The 17,219-nt window shown below is 37.6% G+C and overlaps 1 protein-coding gene across 2 annotated transcripts in view; it reads right to left on the bottom strand.

The window, feature by feature from the left end:
• LOC147396393 (Glyceraldehyde-3-phosphate dehydrogenase-like family protein) overlaps positions 1 to 17,219 on the bottom strand; it is a 49,428-nt gene that overhangs the window by 17,586 nt on the left and 14,623 nt on the right. For both annotated transcript variants that reach the window (XM_086450448.1, XM_086450446.1), the window contains 6 exons: positions 15,717 to 15,804; positions 15,498 to 15,590; positions 14,670 to 14,710; positions 14,151 to 14,204; positions 13,770 to 13,933; positions 3,956 to 4,025 (listed from right to left, as the gene is read on the bottom strand). In XM_086450448.1, coding sequence (XP_086306574.1) covers positions 3,956 to 4,025; positions 13,770 to 13,933; positions 14,151 to 14,204; positions 14,670 to 14,710; positions 15,498 to 15,590; positions 15,717 to 15,804 — 510 coding nt within the window. The remainder of the gene's footprint in view (positions 1 to 3,955; positions 4,026 to 13,769; positions 13,934 to 14,150; positions 14,205 to 14,669; positions 14,711 to 15,497; positions 15,591 to 15,716; positions 15,805 to 17,219) is intronic.

The following is a 17,219-nucleotide window of genomic DNA, read 5'->3' as shown; positions in this document are numbered from 1 at the left end:
AGTCGTGAGTCAAAAAAATCTGTTTTTTTTCTTGTTTTATTTTACACAAATACCGCTATCCCCCCCCCCCCCCCCCCATTTTTGTTATTTACTAAAGTCTACTAAATAAAAGTGTTTTTGTCTTGTAAACATAGGTTATCAAGAGATATTTCAAAATCACACTTTAAAACCCTAAAATCTCCCTACACCAAGATCTCTTCTTAGAGGATCCAATACTCATCCGATTTCAAATCCGTCAGTTCCTACAACTTTCTTACGAAGATTGTGGGCAAATAAAACCACCAAATCAAGGATTTTCTAAAGTTTTGAGGTATGCGATTTTCATATTTACTATCTTGAACTTTTACTCTCTTTTTTTCAAAATCTCATTTTTCTCTCGTTTTTTTGTTTGATTCTTTTGTTTTTTGTTTTGTTCTTCCTATTTCTGATGGTGGTTAATAGAAATGCCTAGAGGAAGTGGTAAAGAAGTGCAAAAAGGTGGGGGTAATAGAAAAGACCCAACTAAGAAGCATGGGGTTGAAGTTGATGAACCTAATTCGGGTGGAGCAAGAACTCATGTGTACATTAAATGTCTTTATTGTTCTAAAACCATGACGAGGGGAGTCAAGAGGTTGAAAGATCATCTTGTACGTACTAGAAAAAATGTTGCTCTATGCCCACGTGTACCTGAAGATGTTAAAAATGAAATGAAGATAATGAGCCAAAGACATTTGCAAAATTTGGCAAATGAAGGGGCATATTTTGGTGGCCCTATAAAAGATGTTGGCTCCGCACCAAGTCTTGGATTTGGAGGAGGATTGGAGTCGTTTTTTCCTAGGGGGCCTATGAATAGGTATGTTGTTAATGTTGACGAAGATTGTTGAAATCCATTGTCCCAAAGTTCTCCAATTACAAATAAAAAAGAATTGAGAAATATGCTTGGACATTGGGAGGTGTTTTTTTTTTTTTTCAAATACAATTTCTTTCAACGTATGTAGTAGGCCATCTTTTGTGAACATGGTACACTTAGTTGGTAGTTACAGAAGGGGTTCGAAGCCACCAACTCAGGGGTTTGAAGCCACCAACTCCACATTAAATACGTTCATGGGTTTTGAAAGAAGAGATGAAAACTGTAGACAAGATGATGGATGAATGCATGAAGACCTGGATACAATCGGGGGTTACCATTATGACAAATGGTTGGAAAGATATACGAGGAAGACAATTGATTAACTTCCCTATTAAAACTCCCAAAGGGGGGATGTTTTCGAGATCTATTGATGCATCTGATAAGGTTAAAGATGCTAATTTGATATTTGAATTGCTATATGCAATAGTTGATGAGGTTGGGGAAGAGTTAGTGGTGTAGGTTGTAAGAGACAATGCTTCTAACATGAGGGCAGCAGAGGCAATGGAAATGAAAAAGAGAAAAAAATTATATTGGACTCCATGTGCAGCCCATTGCGTAAACTTGATGCTTGAGAAATTTGGTGAGCTACCTAGACATGCCCTTTCATTAAAGAATGCAAAGAAGGTAGCAAATTTTATTTATGGCCATGGATGGGTGCTAACTTTGATGAGAAGCTACAGAAAGAGGGAGATTGTTCAACCTATAGTGACTCAATTTGTCACTGCTTACCTGACTTTGCAAAGTATGATGCAATGTAAGCAACCTCTTGAGATCATGTTTGCATCAGAAAAGTGGGCAGCGGGCTCTTAGGCATAGAAAAAAGAAGTGAGAGATTTGGTTTTGCAAGACAAGTTTTTGGTCTGATATTTTTTTTTAATAAATGAAAGATCTTTATTAAAATGTAAGGTCAAGATGACCATACAAAGAGCAACAAAAGCCTAAAAAATAAAAAATAAAAAATAAAAATAACAAACAAACAAAAAGAGAACAACAAAACCAAGTTACTCTTCTAAACTATAAATCCAACCCCAATTGGTTACAAAATCTTCGAAGTAGACCCCATTTGATACCTTAAAGATCTTGCTCCAAAGGAAAATAAACCCCAGGAATGAAAATACTAATCCGTGAATTGTTGACTCCTTCCCCTCGAAAGTCCTAAGATTCCTCTCCTTCCAAATCTCCCAGTAAATCACAAAGGGAGTAATAAACCAAAGACGCATTTTTAAAGCCGAGAAGCCCACACCAATAGCTAGCCACCCATCTACTAACTCTCGAAACATCCTCAGAGCACACCAAGTCACGCCGAAAAGACCTAAGAAATGAGACCAAATCTTTGTAGTCAAGTTGCAATGAAGAAGGATATGATCCACAGATTGGACATCCTCCTTACATAAGATGCAAAAATTAATCGAAATGACCCCTCGCCAAAGTCAAAAAATTTCCCAAGGAAGGTATCCAAATGACAAAGGTAACTTTATAAGGAACCTTAAGACCCCACACCCATATTGGTGGATTGCTTATGGAGATGCAACACCGGCATTGACAAGATTTGTCGTGAGAATATTAAGCCTTACATGCACATCTTCAGGGTGTGAAAGAACCTAGAGTGCATTTAAACAGGTAATTTATCATATTTATCTCTTGTTAATGTCAATTATAGTGTTACTTTACTTATGTTACTTAGTTATTTTCTCCCTCAATAAGTGCACACTGAGAAAATAAATTGATTAGGAGAATCTAGGCTCAACTCCTTAGTATATGTCATGTACAATAGGAGGTTGAAATTGAGGCAAAGGCAATTGAAATTCAAAAAGAACATATGAAGATCCATTGTTGGCGGAGCAAAATGAGTCCGATGACAAGTAGCTTGTTGACCATGATTATGAGGATGGATATCATGGGGTTGATGAGGATGAGGGTGAGGAAGCTAAGAACGAAGATGAGTACATTGAAATGGTACCCTCTTCAATTCCAACATCCCAAATCACGACAACCACTTATAATAGGAAGAGAAAAAATCCAATGTATCAACATAAGGCAAGAGGTGAGAAATTAATTAGTTTAGTCTATGTTATTCACTTGTTCTTAACTTATAAGTCTTATACAGTATACTTAATATTTATACATAATTTTAAGCTATCTTCATCTTTATTTTATAAAAATTATTGTAATTTTGAATTTGCTTAGATGCAAGAAAGGGCAAAGGCAAAGAAACCAACCCATTGGATTTAATAGATGAAAAAGAGTACAAAGACATAAAGATAGGTCTAGAAGATGATAGAGGAATCCGATATCATGATGATTCTTTGGAAGACCCAACTAGTGAAGATGATTTTTAATTGTTTTAATTCTTCTCTAATTTATAATAGGGTCTAAAACTTCATTCTTTGGCCTAGACTAGTTGTTTATTTGATGTTTGATACTCTATGAGTAATGATACATTGCTACTTCCCCACATTTTTATTGCTAAATGTTTATTTGATGCTTAAAGGTTATTTACTTGCTTTTATATTTTTTTTTAATTTATTATAATTTTTCTATATTTTTTAGGATTTTTTAAAAATTAATTGAGGCTTACGCCTCGCCTCAAGTATGCCTTAAGTACTTTAAAACTCTAATTCTCACAGCGTGATACTGCATATTCGATTATAACGATACTAACTTGCTAGTTGTTAATCAACTCTGCCATATAATTTTCATATTTGATTCAGTTCTTTTTGTATTTTTTTTTTTTTTTTTGTTTTTGTGTTCTCAAAATGGATAATTTATCATATGCATAACTACTAAGTAATGCTAGTAAAAGCTACTGTATATGATGTCTTTATATTATTTTCTTTTTCTTTTTTCTTTTTTTTGTTTAGTTTTATCAAAATTAGATGGCTTCATATTCTCAGTGAGAATGGAATAATTTTATGAACTATGACGCCTTTTTAGACTATAGCTCAATCAAATACATGAATTTAATTTAAGTAGAATATCATGAATCCTGCTTTATTTGCTGAGTTAACAAGCTTGTCATGATTTGACTATCAATGAATATATAGAGAAGAAAAATGGAAGGCATACCACATTATCACTTCCTCTCAATCTTCCCAAAGGAGACTCTTTTGGAAGCTCTCTAATGCCAACCTGACACCTGCCAAGGGAAAGAAATTACTTCAAAAGAAGATGCTTTCATACTTTTTTCAGTCAAAACAATAGAAATTAAATTGACTAAAAAGCCAAAGAAGACATCCCATGAAAAGAAAAAAAAAAAAAAAAATAGTGCCTTATCACAAAGATCGTGTAAACATTCAATTCTATATAAAGCCATCTCTTCTATTAATTCAAGTGAATTCAACTACTCTCAGTTACAATTGATCTTTTCCACATGACCAAACCTTCTCAATTGAGATTGCTTTAGTTTATCACCTCTATTGAGCCTACTCCATTTTCACAAATGTATCCATCTTCACCTTATCTTTTCTAGTATTTCCACTCTTCCAACTCAACATCCACATCTTTGGTAGATCAATCTGTGAATATGTTGTTTTTTTATTGTCCAACATTCAGCTCCATAAAGCTTCGTAGGTCCGGCTTATAATAAAAAAAGTTGATTTAATCGGTATGTGTTCTGCACATCCCCACTTTAACTATCTAACTAATATTCTATCAGCAACAACCTCCTCAACCCATCCATCCTTGTTAATAATAGTACCATGATAGCAAAATAGGTCGCTTTGGGGTATTTCCAGGCCATCAATTTTTACCGAGTGTCTTTACCAAAAGGGCGCTCCACATACCCTATCCTAGTTATATCCTGGTTATACTTATTATAAAGCCCTTCTACACCTAAACAACTCTCCAAGACTAGTTTTGCTTTCCCTAGCCTCATCGATTTATAGTATGACATTTGTAAATAACATACATGAAGGGACCTACCACTGAATGTAAACAGTGACTTCATCAATAATAATGAGAAAGAAAAAAAATTTAAAAAGAAACAAACCTAGACCTAATCCTTTACACAGAAAGAAATTGTGATTAGGAACTTATTTATCTCCTCATCATTTATTCAAGCACTAGTTACAACCTTCTCATACATGTCCCGGATTGTCAATATATCCACTTAGAGCTCTTTTCTTTCCTAATACCCATCATATTAACTCTCTAAGTACTCTACCCTTACAGTATGCTTTCTCTTACACAACAAATCCATTTGAAGGTCCTCCTTGTTTTTTTGCTTTTTTTATAGTATAAATTTATTAAAAGAGAAGATAAAAAAGGTGGTTGAGATGACCAACCAAAAAGAAACAAAATCAATTAAATAACAATCATAGTGTCCTATCTAAAAACAAAATCCTCAAAGAAAACTTCCCTAAAGTCGGAGCACAACTTGCACCAAAAAAATAGCAACCGAAGAATGTTAAGCACAATGTCCATGAAAGCCAATTACTTCTCGTTGAAGATTCTCTTATTCCTTTCCAACCATTGCCCCCAAGTTAAGGTCCTCCTTGTTATGAACTTTATCATTAATTGTCTTAGTAAAAAAGGATTGCCTCAATAGCTCATCTCACAGGGTAAATTTAAATTGATTATATGATATCTTTGGCTTGTACGATTTACAAGTTTGATGTAATGAAAATAAGTGCAGCTCTCTGTCTCCTTTATTCATATATTTGGTATTATGATATCTTTTTCTCCATCGATCGAATATTTTCTTAGTCTTCAAAATATTATTAAACAACCTAACTGGGCAATCAATATTTCACAATCTCCATTCATCGTATAGTTCTCTTGGAATATCATTGGTCATAAAACCTAACAATTTGTTTTTTGATAAGGCAAAATTTTATTGATAAAAAATACAAGGATGAGAAGGCCTCTAAATACAAGAACTTATCAAAAGAGGAGAAAGAAAGAAAAACAACCCACTAAACTACCTCCAAATTACAAATGTACTCCCATCTTACAAAGAAATCCTCAAAAAAGATCCCCTTAAATTCCTGGAAAACCTTTCCCCAAAAAAATAGCTAGCCCAAAATAGACAAAATGAGATCCTCTAGCTGCAACTCTTTTCCTTCAATTTTAACATCCTAATTCTGCCAAAGAGTGGCTCTCTGGTCTTTGATGCATTTCCTCCCAGTCCTAAGCCTGTTGTGTAGCTTCCATTTAATAAATTACCAAATTAACTCCTGCATTTCTTTAATTTCTTCACTCATAACAAGAATTCTGCCTGTTATCCTTAATATATCTAACATGACTTTGGTCTTCAGTTTTCTATATTCTAATTCTTGCAAGATTGTAGGCATCGTTTTCACCTACTTTTGTTAGTCCCCAACCAATTATATTGGCCATTACAAACTTTATATTTAGTTTTACTTACGCTCTTTGATTCCATTTTAACATATTTTTATCTTCTTTTATAGGTTTAAGTGTGAGGGTGGGGTTTTGTCACAAAGTCTACACGCTAGCTCATAGTACCATCTTGTGACAAGTGACACCTTGAGAATTTTTATGTATTTCTATAAGAAAAATTAATCATTTTCGACGACACATTAAAGATCCTTCGTTCTTTAACAGTCTTTTGAAACGCATCACTCCACCTATTTGGCTTATGTGCACAAGTGTTTTCCTTAAATTCTCCAAGAACATCGTGCTAATCTTTAATCATTTAGCTATTTCATCTCACATTATTTTAACCTAACTCCAAATTTCAAATTTCAAATTTCATCACATATTATTTTATTTACTAAAGGAAATTTTTTCTCCTTATAGATTCCACTGCCTTATTCTTTGGTATCACTTATTTTCACTCCTTTCTTCCATTCTTAATGTAAATATCTACAACCACTAGCCTATGTTGTATGCTCATACGCTCTCTTAGAACAACCTTATAATATTTGCCTATTAATTGCTTATTTCTACTGAGTAGAAAAAATCCATATAGCTCATATTGGTTCTACTTCTAAAAATAACTAAATGTCCATCCCCATTTTAATATGTATTTGTTAGAGCAAGATCTTTTTTTTTTTATCGATAAAGATAAATTTATTAAAAGAGGGAAAACGAGGGGGGTCGAGAGGACAAACCCAAAACAAAGAAAAGAAGCAAGAAACAAGAAAGGTAACAACAACAAAAAGCTCTCACGACAACGAACAAACCCTATCCCATCTCACAAAAAAAATTTCAAAGAAGATCCCCTTAAACTCCTTATAAAGTTTACTCCAAGAAAACATGAGTTCCAAAATAGCAAAAACTAATCCTTCCATCGTAGCCTCTTTCCCCTCAAAAATGCATTGATTGCGATGTTTCCAAATTCCCCAACAAATTACGAAATGAACCAAGAACCAGAGAATCCGTTTAGAAGACAAGAAAGCTCCTCCCCACGACAGCCAAAACTCCAAAGCCGACTTGACTGATCTGGGAAAGCAACTCACAATACCAAACAAAGATAAGAAGTACAACGAAAAGTAATGAGCCACACGACAATGAATAAGTGATCCACCGTTTCTGCCTGAGATCTGCACATACAATACTGATTTGGCAAAATAAAGCCCCTTCTAATCAACTGGTCCATTGTAGCGAGTCTCCCTAAAGCTGCCATCCAAAGAAAAGTCAAAATCTTCGGAGAACTCTCTTCACCCCAGACAAATGAGTAAGGAAAAGACGTTACTATACTAGGGACGATACCCTCATACAAAGACTTCACCGTAAATTTCTCATCCCTAGTACCTCCCCACACTCTCTAATCTTCCGAGAAACTCTCCATGCTACTACTCTCAATCAAAGAAGTTAACCTCTCAAGATTATCCACCTCTCAATCATTAAAGATCTTCTAAACCCAAAATCCCAATTAGCCACCCCATTATCAAAAGTTCTGAAACACGAGATGACATTCTTCTTCAACAATAGAGCAAAAAGATCTGGGATTAGGTCCTTAAGGGGACCGTTCCTACACCACGAATCCTCCCAAAATCTCAACTTACTCCCCCTTCCCACCTTGCATTTCACTTTTTTCTTAAGATACGAAATTCTTTTAAGAATACCTTTCCACACCCCACACCCCGATGCCCTTTTAGCCAGACCACTCTCCCACCCATTATCATTCACCCCATATTTATCTACAAGTACTTTCCTCCAAAGACTATCTTCCTCCTCCCCAAACCTCCAAAGCCACTTCCCCAACAAAGCCGAATTCATGTAATTAAAATTACGAAAACCCAGGCCCCCATTCTTCTTAGGCAAGCATAACTTCCTCCAACTCACCCAATGATGTTTTCTTAAACCTCTTTACCGTGCCATAAGAAATTCCGACGTATTCCATCTAATTGTACTTCCAATTTCTAGGCAGGGAAAACAGTGAAAATGTATAAATGGGAATACTAGCCAAAACACTTTTAATGAGAGTAATCTTCCCCCATTTGGATAAAAGCTTGGCTTTCCAAGAGCTTAGTTTCTTTCACAGCATAACAAGAACCGGCTCCCAAATTTCCTTGTTATTGTAACCCATACCCAAAGGAAGTCCCAAGTACGTGGATGGCATAACTCCCATCTGAAATCCTAGCAATGCTGCCGCCACCTCCACCCCTTCCTCATCTCCTTCTCCAAACAACTTACTCTTGAGAAGATTGGCCGGAATTCCAGAAATTCCTCGAAACACCCTAGCAAACCACTCAAAAAACTCAATTGACTCGGCGAATAATCCAAAAAAATTAAGGTATCATCCACAAACTGGAGATCAGAAATCACATGCCCTCCCACCTTGGTGGAAAAACCGATAAGCTCCCCCTCGACCACCGCTTTGGACAGTATCATTCCCAACGATTCCATAACTATCACAAACAAAAAGGGGGACAACGGATCTCCTTGTCGTAGACCCCTAGAACTTCTGAAGTAACCCGTAGGAGATCCATTAACCAAGATCAAGAAAATGCGAGTAGAAATGCACTTCATGACCCATCGAACCCACTTTTCACCAAATCCCATTCTCCGTAGCAGATACTTCACCAGATTCCAGTTTACATGATCATAGGCTTTCTCTAGATCCACTTTGCATACTAAACCCGGGACTCTAGCTTTCCTGCGCGAGTCAATACATTCATTCGTTATAAGAACCCCATCCAGAATTTGTCTCCCTGCAACAAATGCTCCTTGAGCCGAACCAATGACATTACTAAACATTGACTTTAGCCTAAAAGCCAAAACCTTCAAAATAATTTTACAAACTGAACTCACCAAACTGATCAGTCTAAGATCCGTTATGTCTTACGTACCCGACATTTTAGGAATCAAAGCAATGAAAGTGCAGTTAAAACCAAAGTCTAAAAAGCCTTCCCTATAAAACTCCTCAATGGTCGCCATCACATCATCTTTCACTGTTCCCCAACAAGCTTTAAAAAAGCCTAGAGAGAAACCATCCAGCCCCGAGGCCCTATCATTAACCAAACCATTGACCACTTCCTATTCTTCTGCCTCGAACGACCTCTCAAGCCACCTTCGAGGATCCAAAGAGATGCTATCAAAATGAAGGGAATCTAATGTAGGCCTCACCACGTGCTCCTCCGAGTAAAAGCCCTTGTAGAACTGCACCACCCCCTCACAAACCTCTTCCTCACCTTCCACGAGCCATTAACTTTAAGCTTCAAAATGAAATTGACCTAACTATTAAAATTTGCAATACGATGGAAAAAAGAAGTATTTCTATCCCCCTCCTTCAACCAATGAATTCTCGACTTTTGTTTCCAACAGATTTCCTTCCTAGCAGCTAGCTTTTGAAACTCAGATTTTAGGTTCACTCGACGCAACCTCTCCCCCTCACCCAAGCAACCACACTCCTTCTCTAGCTCTTGAAGTTCCAACATCACATCGCTCTTCATTGCGGTCACAAAACCAAAAGTCTTCTTGTTCCAGATTTTCAACTATCTTTTATAACCTTCAATTTCAGCCTCAACACTTTCCCTAGTCTACCTTCAAGCAATAGCTCATTCCACCAAGTATGGACCAACTCCCCAAAGTCTTGATGATCTAACCACATCTTCTCAAATCTAAAGGGCGTAGGATGGTTCCTTAGCACCCCTGCCACCAACAAAATAGGATTGTGATCTGACACAAGGTTTGACCATTTATCCTGGATGCTCTCCCAATCCAAAGATACAAAAAAACGATCCAATCTTATAAGAATTGGGTTATCCTGATTATTTGACGACGTAAACCTACCCCCATCAAACGGGAGATCAATCAAATCATTACGCTCAACAAACTCCAAGAATCAACGCATTTTTTGAGTAAGTCTCGAACCCCTACTCTTTTCGAATGATAAACGAGTAACATTAAAGTCACCCCCCAAAACCCATGGCTTATCCCAACGACCTCTGATATCATATAATTCTTTCCAAAACTGACTCCGCTCCCTTTTTACTGTTGGGCATACACCCCTAAAAAAACCCAAGTGAAGGCTTCTTCAATCCTCTTACATAAAACTGAAACTGAAAAATTCCCCTATAAGATTATCTTCCACCACCATCAACTTTTTGTTCCACAATAGAATAATTCCACCCGACGCCCCCCAAGAAGGAAGCTCGCACCACCCTACAGATTGGATACCCCAAATCTCCTTAATTTCCCTTTCATCTACCTTATCTAGCTTTGATCCTTGTAAAACCACCATAGGAGGCTACTGATGACGTAAGAATGCTTTAACTGCTGCTCTTTTCGTGGCCGCATTCAACCCCCTCACATTCCAGGAGAAAATTTTAAGCAACATTAAGACCAACTAAGCGCCTTCCGACTCTCTTCCCTTTTGTGGTTGTGAGTTGAAATCCCTCCACAGATCTCTTGAGTTGAACGATTTCCTTCTTCAATCTTTTGTTTCTCTCCTTAACCATATTGTCACAGGGCGACATCAGTCTTGTAACCTTTAATCTTGAAAATTCAAACTGAAATCTATCCTTCGGCAACATCTCCACAGCCCCCCTGTCAAAGAAGCACCCCCCTGATAAGGGCCACTGCCCCACCACCTCTTGCATACAGAAAGCCACTCCCTTACTAGACTTCATGGACACATTGATCAATAATTTCGCCAAATTACCTTCATTTCTGACGGACATGCCCACTTTCAGACCCGATTCCAGCAAATTGGCCAAAAACTGCTCTGTGAGATTCACCAGGGTATTCTGATAATCCATACTATCCTTCCCTAGTTTTTCCGACTAACCTATCTCTATGGATTCTGCAGAAGGCTTCACTTGTCTCTGCACAGCCTTCGACACATCCATCTCCTTCTCGGGTTCATAACAGAACACTTATTCCCATCCTAGTTGTTTTCCCCGCCTCATAGTTGTCTAGGCAGCTCTAGCTTGATCCCTCTTACTCAACAACCGACTGCAAAAACTCTATGTCCCGCTGTTACCACCAATTTCTCCGACCACACGACCCTCTATTGTTCAATTACATTGAAAAAAAGAAAAAATCCTATGTCCTTAGACCCTAGTTCCAATTGCCAGCATGCGACCAGACCCTAAATTCCCCATCCACATTCCACTCACCCGTAATCGCAAACTTGTGCAAGGATAGAGAGGGAAGTAGAAGTAATTGACTCTCCGTCTCTCGAACTCTCTCCAAATGTGACTCTAGAAAGACGACTATCACTGCTGCATCCGAACCTAAACCAAACTTATCATTTCTCTCCAAGCTCCTTCCGCCTGATAGAATCTTTTCGATCTCGCTTATAGCCTTCCCAGCACCTCTCTGATCCACTCCTAGTAGAATTGGGGTCCCTACTGCTACAAATCCCTTACAAAACTCCGACACCTTATCACTGAACATGGTACCTACAGAAGCCCCTGCAACCACAGTCTCTAACTCTTCTAAAATCGAATGGGTTGACAACTGCTCTTCGTCGACTTTAAACCTGATACTAGACCGTAGTCTTAACTCTTTATAACGTTTCAAAATACCCACGACCTTTTTACTCTTTAGCCCAACCGCCTTATTGGGCTCACCTAGCCCATGTCCAACATAACCAGAATCCATCTTGGACTTTCTTTCCTTAAGCAAAATTGGATCTGGACCACTTAAGAGCTACGGCCCTACCCGGCTCAGCCTCACTGCCCAACCCAGTATCCATCAAGTAATGGGCCTCAGTACTAAGCCCATCACCACTACCGTTGTTCCCTAAAACTGTAAGCCAACCCCATTACTTTTGGGCTCATTACAATCCACCACCCCACTCACCCTCAACCACCTCATATACTCCAAGATTTTCGCTGCTTTAGCCAACAACTCGACCGTACGACCTTGCTTCTTATCCCATCAACGTGGCATTAAGCCACTAATACTCTTACCACGTGTGCCAATACCAACACGACGCTTGAAATTCGAAATCAACAGCTTGTTGCATACACAACTCTCTACCGGGTTTGATAACTACCCGACCAGAACTCTAACGCAGACTGTTCTACCCTCTCCTCCTTTTGCAACTACTCCTCGTCCACTTGCGTGCCTCTCTCGACTAAGGTATTTACCTTTTCCTCTTCCTTAACCAAATTCACAGAGATATCCAGCCCCTCACCATGAATGCTCGCCATCTCTATCCCTAACCTGTATCTGAAGCCGTCAACCCAGAGATAGAGGCCACGAAGCATCCTCCATGGAGAGCTACTAACTTTCAATCTCACGCTATCTAACTTGGAGCAATGAGCAGAGTTCACATCTACCTCCACGAGACCTCCCAACTGAACTACTATTCTTCTAAATGCAAAGTTTCACCATAAATAGAAAGACAAGCCGCTGATTCGAACCCAAGAACCTCCTTCTTGCCAAACTGGTTTTAAGCTATTGTAGTCCGCAAACCACGGGCGTAAATTGAAGATTGAGTTTCCCACCAATATCAATCTCCTAGTGTCTATCTTTAGAAGATTTGCTCCCTAACATTAAGATTTGAGTAGAGGCTTCCCAAGCTAATAATGTAATCGATGCCGGACGAACTAAACTCTGTCTAATATCCACTAAGAATCCTTCCCAATCTACCTCCAGCAAGCTTGCCATATAAATGAACGCCCATCTCCAGTTGGGTTTCACAAGACCATAAGTCGGTGCAAATTTAAGGATAGCATTTGCTATTTCATTTATTTCTCAAAATCCAAGACCTACATGCACCCTTTCAGTGCAAAAGCATTAATTGTGTTACGTATCTCCTCCTATGGTACTGGTTTTATAGCCAGCCTATATTTTTTCTTTAAATCTCTACCTTATTATACACACAACATTTTTATTTCCAAAACTATCCTTAAGTACTAGAGTTAGTAGTCAGCAATTTCATAACCTTTCCTATTTGTCTCTTGTAAACAAACTTTATTCATTTTCCTTCTTTTCATTGCATCCACTAATTCTAAGCTCTTATCTATTAAGTTCCCACGTTCCTACGGAGTTTAGGTAATATAGTTTATTTCTCATGCAAAACCTAGCATTGCCACCGCCAGCATATGCATGTGAGTGTACATCTTGGACATGAGGCATTAAAAGGTGTTGAAGGAACAAGGCATCCGCCTTTAGCAATGCCTCAGTGGATGTGTAGCATGCATCACTAACTTCTACGGGTTTTTTAACTAAGGGGCTGGGTGGTATGGGAAGCCCACTCCAAAATGACTTATGCATAAGCCTCAAACACCTTGTAAAAGAACAGATTCTATACCATGGATATGACTTACTTGTCCTCCAAGTTGAGTCAATAATTAAGACGCTAAACCAAAAGACAAGGGATCAGCTGATACTAGGGATTTTGAGTATAAAAGGAATGAATCATAATTTTTCAGATTGATCCAAGAACTACACACTTATAGACCGTGATATTTCGCCTCAAGTCAATCTTTTATCCACTCAAAAACAACTTTAGAAGTACCTTGATCCCTCAATCATACAAACATAACGAAGAACATTTCCATTTGAAGAAGCCACTTTCACTCTCTCTTCAATATCTTTGTCCAACAATGCAAGCCCACTAGACAAGAATTCTTCTACAGACATTGTATTAGGTCCCATTTCATCAGGATACAAGCTCTCAACCTGCAAATTCAGAAAATAAATGACAATGAAAATTTGGTTGTTTTCAAAACAAAAAATTATAAGTAAAATAAAAGGACATATGAACTATAAATTGTCAATGCATGAATGGTCAATTGATGCAAGCAGCTACACAGCAATCATAAGGAAAATAAATAATATCATGTTACTTATGAGACAAAATAGAAAAATTAAAAAATAGATGCACTTCAGTACTAACCTTAATGTCATCTAGATTAATTCGCCACCCAAGAAGCCGGACAAGGATCAAAGCCTGTTTCAAAATCCACCAATACCAACTATAAACATGGGAAAGACCTCTCACAGTGCAACATCCCTTCCAAATTTTCTTTTCTTTTCTTTTCTGCTTTTTTTTTTTTTACTGTGGGGTGGGGGGTGGGGTTGGTTCTATAATCCACAAGGATGAGTATATTTGAGGTGGATGTTACATATAGAACTACACATGGATGGTTAAAGTGGAAGTGCGCTTAGGAACCACCATGTGACCGACACATCAGAATCAAATAATGGGTGTAAATTTGGGAGCCATCACACGGTGGGCACCAACGTCCTACCCGTGCATCATGTGTGCCTTTATGGCATTGAAAGCCCTGCCAATGGACTACCCTAAAGATGCCCTAAATTACTTGTAACCCACTCATAGTTCAAAGCATGAAAACTAACAGATGAAGGCCTTCAAAAAAATTTCAGAACACATATAAGTTAACAATATCCAAACCTTTCTTGCGACATCCATCCCACTAAGGTCGTCCCGTGGATCTGTGAGCAGTAAGACACAGCAATTGATTGGAAGTATTTAACAGAAGTTTTGTAGATATATTTAGAAGAAATACATATAGGGGTGGGTTATTGATACATGATTTTTTTTTACACGAGTATGTGGGAACTATATGGAGAGGAACGTGGGCCGATTTTTGGTGCACATGAAACTTCTAACTCTACCAAAAGTGAATTAGAAATTGAAAGCTTTTTGGACCATCCATTTCAACAAAACTTTGAGCCAATAGTTGGTAGGGGTTGAATTTAAGAATTGCCTGCATTTTGGTGAGGATATCATCCTCACCAAAAATAGGGCTTCATCTCATCCCCATGTGGGCCCTACAGAACTGTGTAAAAAATGTGTACCTTTCAAATAACCTTGTGTGCATCGTGCATTGGGTGGTGGAAGTCCCAACATTCAAACATCAATTTTGGGTGGAGCTAGTTTAGATCACAACATTCAACATGAATGCAGGAAATTCAGGTTAGTTTAGATCACGGGTGGCTATATTAGGTAAGTGCAACGAGGGAAATTCTGATTCTGTAATGCTGATGTACAACATCTTGGAAATTGGAGTCATGTTAGGTTCATCAAGGAAATAAAAACCCTTTTGACTCCTGAAATAAAAGTTAAAAAATTAACAGAAGATGTGATATTTTTAATCACCTGATATTTTTAATCATATAAGCATAAGATTGTAAGAATGCCCAAAAGCTTACTGGTAGGACTTGAATTTCAATGGCGAAGTATGCAATGGATCTACTACAAAACTATTATTTTAATCACCTGGTTCAGTGTATCCATGACATTTAGCTGCTTTAACAACTTGGCTGAACGGATTTCCATCTTCTACTTCACTCATTACATATCCTAATGTTCCTATTATAGATATGAATGGAAGACAATCATTAGAACAATTATTGATGATGGCTTGTATCAGAACACAAGATAGAGACGAATCTACTGATAAAATCATTAAATAGATTCCCAAAAACAATGGGGTACCACTCAAACTCCCAACGATACGATGAATGGGGTCTCCAGATGCAAGCATGCGGTTTAAGGAAGTAATCACAGGAAGGCCAGCACCAACCTACAAAGAGAAATTTAACTGGAGTAGGAAATATTCTTTAGTTTTAGATAAATTTGAAAGATTGAAGAGAACATTAAGAAAATATATTGTGGTATTTGAGGAGCATGTGATTATGAAAGATTAACATACTGACAAAAACTAAAAGGAAAAAAAAAAAATCAATCATTTTCCATTCTCGCAAACAAAACATATAAGTACGCAAACAACAGAACCTCCCCCCATTTTAGACATCTAACTGCCTTTAAATTTACACAACAGATGACGTAAAAGAAAACATATCTGAAGATAGGAAAGCAAGGGAATTGAATTGATGCTAAAAGTATTATCATATTCTTACCCTTCAAAATGCAAAACATATCTGAAGATAGGAAAGCAAGGGAATTCAATTGATGCTAAAAGTAGTATCATATTCTTACCCTTCAAAATGCAACTGATCGACTAAAGCTAATATTAAGAAGTCGGGTTTGTTAATCAAACTCCTATAAAAGGTAACAAGGATCAAGGTTCAAAATTGTGATTCAATTCAGAATGTTTCAGCAGAAACATTTCATTTCGGTTTTCTAAAAGGATTATCCTAACATTTGTTTTGGTTTTCTAACATTCCGAGACGAAACACTTATGGAATACAATCTTTCGTAAGTTTCAACTTCGGATTTCAATTTCTGAGAGATCTCCAGGGAGGGAGAGAGAATGTACTATATGGACAGTCAGAATCGCCCGATTTGTGCCAGAGATTCAAGGTAAGTCCTTCCTGTTCCTCTCGTCGTCTCTTCTCGTCTCTCTCAAATATATGAGAAACCCCTGTTTTTATTTTAGAAACAGTTCATATGCCCGACCTCAGTCTTCTCTCGAAGAATCACTCTAAAAGTGGTGATTTAGAGAAGCCCCTCCATATTTGGTTAAAAATTCAGATGTCCCTGATGACTTGTCCCTTGACCTTGGTCTCTTCTAAAAGATTACTTTTAAGTCTATATAATATGAATATTTCATAATGTTTCATCAATGTTACGGAATCATCTCGATTTTTGAGAAAATCGAAACATCAAAATGGAACAAGATTTTAAACCATGATAAGGATAGCCCCTTATGATAGGAATAACATTGAATCCATGCGGCGCTCAATACCAATCTGACAAAGGAGAAGCATGTGCAAAGATCTTACTGGCTAATGCAGAGCAACATAGATACCATATCAAATTATCCATATACAAAGAAGTGAAAATAATCAGGCCATGATTTTGTCCATGGTTCAAAGATTCGTTTAGGCCTTTCTCATATCTCTCAACCAAGGTGTCTCGGTTTCAAAGATAACTAGAGTAACATATTGTGGTTATTTCAGATTTGCCTATGTCTCAGTTTGTCACTTACTATCTCAGTTTTTTTCTATTTTTTTTATTTTTTATTATTATGCCTGT

This window comes from Akebia trifoliata, chromosome 8, assembly GCF_017979445.1.
Source record: "Akebia trifoliata isolate Shusen 1 chromosome 8, ASM1797944v1, whole genome shotgun sequence".
In the NCBI taxonomy this organism is placed as follows: Eukaryota; Viridiplantae; Streptophyta; class Magnoliopsida; order Ranunculales; family Lardizabalaceae; genus Akebia; species Akebia trifoliata.
Note: the sequence above shows the minus strand (reverse complement) of the source record. Positions and strands in the feature narration are given on the sequence as shown.